Raw genomic sequence first — 6,224 nt, 5'->3', positions numbered from 1 at the left:
ATGTGTAAATAAACTTTAAAAAATTAAGAACGTATGTACGTTGTTTTTTGTAGTTTCAATCGCATAATATTAAAAAACGTGAAATAGGATGTACGCATGCGTGTGTTACAGAAGTAATGGTAGTAGTTTACTCTGTAATATTATTATTATTTATGTAGAGAGCAACAGAGGGCGTGCTATTTATTATTTTGGCCTATATTGAAAATAGATAACTAGAGATTATGGAATTTGTGAATTTACCTGGTACACCAGCCTGTCCCTGCATTAGACATGCATGCGTCTCCCACAAAAAGGCTGTATACACCAGTCTCGAAATATTCATAAAGATTTCATTGCTATTAAACATGTCAGTGGTCTCTTTTACAACAAGGCCATAAACATGCAGTTGCGTGCTCACATTTGAGTTAGTGTTTACCGACTGAACGAACATCCGACCAACCGACCGACATAGTGAGCTGTAGAGTCGCGTTGCATGCGACTAAAAATGTTGTCTACCTAATACTGTATGTGTCACCTTTACCGAAAACCATATTTTGACAACGCATTAGGGATGTACATTATGATTTCAGAACAATTGCGAGATTTACGATATCGCCACGCGCGCTCGCCATACAAATGTCGCCGTAAATGTCTGTGACGTCAAGTGTGCTTAACAAAATCTACCTCATTATTTTTCACTGTCGTTAACATCGTTAAATATCTTCAGTATCATAGGAATATTTGGTAATCACACGTGTTTCATATACTTAACCAGGGAAGAGTGAAATTATGTAAATGTAATTTCTCTGACCTAACCTTACATGGTACAGGAACCACATGTGATACAAATGACATACTGTATTACCAAATTTTTATGATATTGGCCAAATATTGTGTGAGATACAGCACATTAGCTTAGCAGCATAATTATGAAAAAAATATACCTTAAAAATACGGTAACAATTTGGCAGTAGAAACATGAACAGGCCCATATAGTGCATCACCGAGGAAAAGAATTACTTTCCGCACGTGGCAATTAAATGGGTAGAACTCTCTCAAGTGTGGCCAAGGTAAAGTATAGGCTTTATTTTGCTATTATATAAAATTGTGTTTTGTTGGGTATTAAGATTCTTTTAATAACGACTGAACCGTAGTGGTCAAAATGATACAGAGACACTATAACCAACATCTATTGTCTAAATGCATACCAAAAGCACTTCAAGTGAATAATACCTTAATACACCCGTGTGTGCAATTGTTAATTGTAGCATATTGTTATAGATTTTATCAAATAGAGCGCCATAAAACGTATACTCCAAGGTCTTTAGCCTATCAGTTTTTAAGTCTAGGCATACTGTAGTTTCGATTATTACAGGGAGTAGTAACATGGCAAAGCTAATTGTATACCTGATTCAGGCTTTTATTTGCCTTACAGTTATTTCTAGTACAAGCAGATTATTGTCTAAACGTGAAGAGGTAAGTAGCCTACAGCACCTTATTTTATATAGGCCTAAGAAAACCCTTTTTTTTTCAATCGAATTTTGAACAAAATATGAAAGACTGAAATAGAACAAAAAGTAGAGTAAAGTAGTGTATAATATATATACTATTTCCGAATCAATTTCTACTGCCTACTAATTCCTTCATATAACCGCAAATATCCCCCGTTAGTACCTTTTACTTCTATGTTATTTAAATTGTATCTATTAAAGGATATAGGCCTGTAACCATGTAATTCTAAACAATTCGAACCTTTACTCAATAAACTCTCAAAGGAAAAGAAAAAATGTTTCTTATTGGAGAATTTAACATAGATATTTAAAAATTTGAATCTGATAATAACATTAGAGATTTTGTCCATTGTCTTTTTAATAATTCTAATTAATGTCTCTTATGCATAGACCCACTAGGATAACACCTGATTCTGCTACTCTCTTGGATAATATATTTAATGACATTGAATCATCCTTTAACTGCGGTATATTTTTAACGATTCAACTGATCATCTCCCAATTTTTAATATTAGTTCTATAGCCAAATCGTATTGTCAAGAATAATTATAATAAATGCAAATATAGGAAAATTAATGAATTAATATTCATAATTTTCGAAATGGTCTATCCAACTGTACATGGAATGATGTCATCATTGCCACGAGTCCTAATAGTGCTTACAATACAACAGCTCAAATCTAAACAAAAAAACCATGGCTATGGCTATATAAATATCAATACTTACAAACAAAAACTTTATTCTAAAAGTCTTCGTGTATTTTCGTTTTTGAACATGTCACCAACAAACTTCCTTCTTATTTTTCTTAACTCAGAAATCCACTCTTACAATACTAGGGCCTCACACGCCCTTCATCTTCTTTTGACTAAACTTACTTTAATTCAACACAATGTCCGATATAGTTGCAGTAATTATTTAATGCACTTCCTAATGATATTACATCTACCCCGATTTCAAGGCATTGTTTTTCTGTAAATTTAAAAAACTACCTTTTATCAAATTATTAGTATATTTTAAATGACTAAATGGTACGCTCGCTTCGCTCGCGTACAATCTAGGTCGTGTCCACAGATGGTTCTCGAATACACAGTAATTTCAGCGTAAAAAAACTGGCGATTTCAAATGTACGTACCGCAGGACTATAAATACATTGTCGTTTTCAGAAACGAATAAATAGACACGATGATTAATGTAGTCAACTAAAATTAGCACACTGGGAATTATGCCTACTTCGGAAGGAGAAACTTGTCTTAAAATGAGTCCCAAAAACTAAAACTGTCCCTGTTATAGTCGATTGAAATAGTAAAGTACATGTAACGATACACCACTACGACGTTTATATTTTTTATAATTACTAATTAATACAATAAACAGTAACCACATTCACAGTAAGAAAGTTTCGATTCAAATGGCACACAAAAATGGTTATTACGTACAGTATTTACAATATTGTCGAAGTATTGCAATGCTATGTCTCAGTTTTAAGTTTATTCTCAAAGGGCCCATAAATTTACCTACTTGTGTTAAACCATGGAGGGCTCATAAATTTACCTACAAACTGGGAGTTTGGAATGTTCCATTCATTGCAAATCAATACATTTGTATAAACGTATATTAAATCTATCAAAATAGTATTTTTTAAAGAAACCCGGCCTGTCTTCAACATTATGATACTGTACTCGAGCTGTTCAACCGGTTTTCAGCTATTAAAAACAATTATCGTAGGAGGAGAAAATGCGAAGTATCCTCGTATTATTGTGTGCAGGTATTTTTCATGAGGACATCCATTAGACAGTGTATACCACGATCGGAAAACACCCCTATTTGGGGCAAATCGTTGAACCTAAATTCGTTTTAATTGTCAATAACTAATTATCTAAATAAATTTAATTAGTAAACAGGGTTACATCAGATGGTTAAAATCAGTACCGAGATTCTAACCAACTTTATATACCATCGAGTAAACATTCTAGAAGTAACGCGCGATTTACCGAATTTTGCCCTTACGTAAATTTATATATAGATTATTATTGTCAGCCGTTTTTCGTCTCCTCTGTCCCATATGGCTACCAAATTCCAATAATTACCATTTGTATCGTTAATTGTCTTTAGTGTTTGTTCTGGCTTTATGTTGTTTTTTCATTTCTTCATTTTTTCTTTTATTGTACATGGCTTGCCCGCCACAAGTGTCCATTGGAGTAATCCAATTGATGTATAACTTCTAGGGCTCTTGCCTCTTCTTTTTTTTTTGCATTAAAAAAAAATTTGATATGTTTATTTTGAAGCAAAAGAATATTAATTATTTATTTTCAATACTATTTTTGTCAAATGTTTACGTTTTATTTGAAAGAAGAAATGAATGTTACTTAAAATGAAATGAAATCTTCAATTTCATTCATTTAAAAAACTAATACAAAAGATAATCTCACATCCATTTAGGCTTCAGTATCAAGAATTCGTAATCAGAATTTGCTCAATAATTGCTTACATTGTTCAATTGCAGCCAAACTCTTTTGCCAGGTGTGGGTGTACGATCTAATGTCAGTAAACTGTTGTTAATATCTTGTAAACGTACTGTATACTAGTTCAGTTATAGTTGTATTATAACCATGTACATGTGCATATCTAAAATCAATTGAAAAGATGTCAACAAAATGTCTGTTTTATTTTGATAATAATTTTAGGACTTTCTAGAACAATTTGGTTATTTGAGTCCAAAAAAAGATGGAGAAGAACGTTCAAATGACGAGTTGCGTCAAGGCCTTCTTTCTTTTCAAAAATACTTTTATTTGGAGGAAACTGGTAATATGACAGACGAAACATCTGCTTTGATGGCGAAACCAAGATGTGGCTCCCCGGATAAAGAAATTAACAAGCTGTCAAGATATTTATCGAGTGGTTATAAATGGACAGGCACCTCTTTGACCTACAAGTATGTTTTAATTCAAGTTATGCAGCCACTACATATCGTATGGCAAACTACAAACGATAGTTACCTTCAACTACATTAATTTCTTTTTCTTCAGATTACAATTAAGTCTTATAAAAAGTACAGCTCACTTATGTAGGCCTTCTAAAATATCCCCCTTTCTACGAAAACTCACTCTTTTATGAACATATTTGTTTTCTCTTGTGACAATCCCTTTCCTTTCGTGAAAATCTCATTTTTCTTTCATGCAAGTATCTTACTTTCAATTCGAACATACAATTCTTTTCTAAGCCTGTCAGTTAAGTTTTAAACAGTAACATTTGAGAAATAAGAACGAAGAAGGTGATCCATCCGGATCGCCAACCTTTTTTAACGATCGTTAACATTTCATTAATCGGAAAATCATTTACCTCTTTATCCTCAATAGTTTAATCTTCTTGACTCAACACAACTCAAAGAAACTCGCAGAACAGTTCAGTTATCTCAGCGAATATTTTATTACTCTTAGCAAAAATATCAATCTTTCCTGTAATGTTGGGAATCAACGAATTAATTTATTACGCTGTTTTAAAGTGTTGTCTTGTTATACTAGAAAAGAGACTGAACAAGGTGGTATCATGTGGTTTCTGCAATCGGCCTAGGCTTGTCAAATAATTATATGTTACTTATAAACACTTAGTGTATAAAATACTTAGTGGAGATATTTTAAATGTTGTTACATTTTTTTCTACAATTTTTAAGTTATTTAAACTATTCATCCGACCTGACTGAAAATGAAACGAGACAAACCATTGAAAGTGCTTTAAAAATATGGAGTGACGTCACACCTTTAGAATTCACTGAAGTTTCCGAAGATGGTGATATCAAAATTCTGTTTCAAGGTGGCGATCATGGAGATGATTATCCATTTGATGGCCCTTTTGGTGTACTTGCGCATGCATTTTACCCCACAGGAAGTGGTTTACCTGGAGATGCCCACTTTGATGAAGATGAAGATTTTACAATTAATGGAGAAATAGGTAAAGTGGAATGAAATTTTTAAACAGTGTTAAACAAACATATTCATCCAAAACAATTTTATTAAACACTTTTATGTCGTACTGTCTGCATAATAACCATTTTATCCTATTTTATTATGTTATTGCTAATTCTTGTGTTTTTTTATATTTGTACGTGACAAGACGCCTTTCGATGTAGAGTGGTTGACGAAATAAAAATATAGAATGTGAAAATAGAATTTAAAGAATGAACGCAGTCTGTCAAGACATTTGGGACACAAAACAACTAACTAAAACACATTTTTTTCGTAGGCATTGATTTGTTTCAAGTAGCTGCACATGAATTTGGACACAGTTTAGGTCTTGACCACTCTACAAACGAGACTGCATTAATGTATCCATATTATACTGGGTACATAGCTGACTTCGAACTATCACAAGATGATATTGACGGAATACAATCTATTTACGGTATGTTTAGTTAGTAGGTATTCTATAAAGCTCTGTCTACATTAACACTTTAAGGTACCAACAAATGTAATGTACCCATATACAGTATGGACATGATGACGTTATATCACTACCATATTTGGACACATCAAACTTTTGTTTGTCAAACTAGTTTGATAATAGTTTAGTATACTTAGTATACAAATACGAATTTTGTTATAAGTGGCATGGAAAGAATATTGTTCATGAGTTGAATTATATATGAACATTTTTACTAAATAGGCTTAATAATAGAATCTGCTAATATTTTTTGAATTGATGTTATTATTATTAAATCTCTCTACCCGGGGTAGCTA

The 6,224-nt window shown here is 32.5% G+C and overlaps 1 protein-coding gene across 1 annotated transcript; it reads left to right on the top strand.

Moving 5' to 3' along the window:
- Positions 1-1,365: 1,365 nt before the first annotated feature.
- Positions 1,366-5,903, top strand: LOC144835437 (interstitial collagenase-like). The gene is made up of 4 exons (XM_078690522.1): positions 1,366-1,455; positions 4,176-4,423; positions 5,162-5,439; positions 5,731-5,903. The coding sequence occupies exons 1-4, from the start codon at positions 1,366-1,368 to the stop codon at positions 5,901-5,903; spliced, it is 789 nt and encodes a 262-aa protein (XP_078546648.1).
- The last annotated feature ends 321 nt before the right edge of the window (positions 5,904-6,224 follow it).

Source organism: Antedon bifida, chromosome 2, assembly GCF_963402885.1.
Source record: "Antedon bifida chromosome 2, ecAntBifi1.1, whole genome shotgun sequence".
Taxonomy (NCBI): domain Eukaryota; kingdom Metazoa; phylum Echinodermata; class Crinoidea; order Comatulida; family Antedonidae; genus Antedon; species Antedon bifida.
Note: the sequence above shows the minus strand (reverse complement) of the source record. Positions and strands in the feature narration are given on the sequence as shown.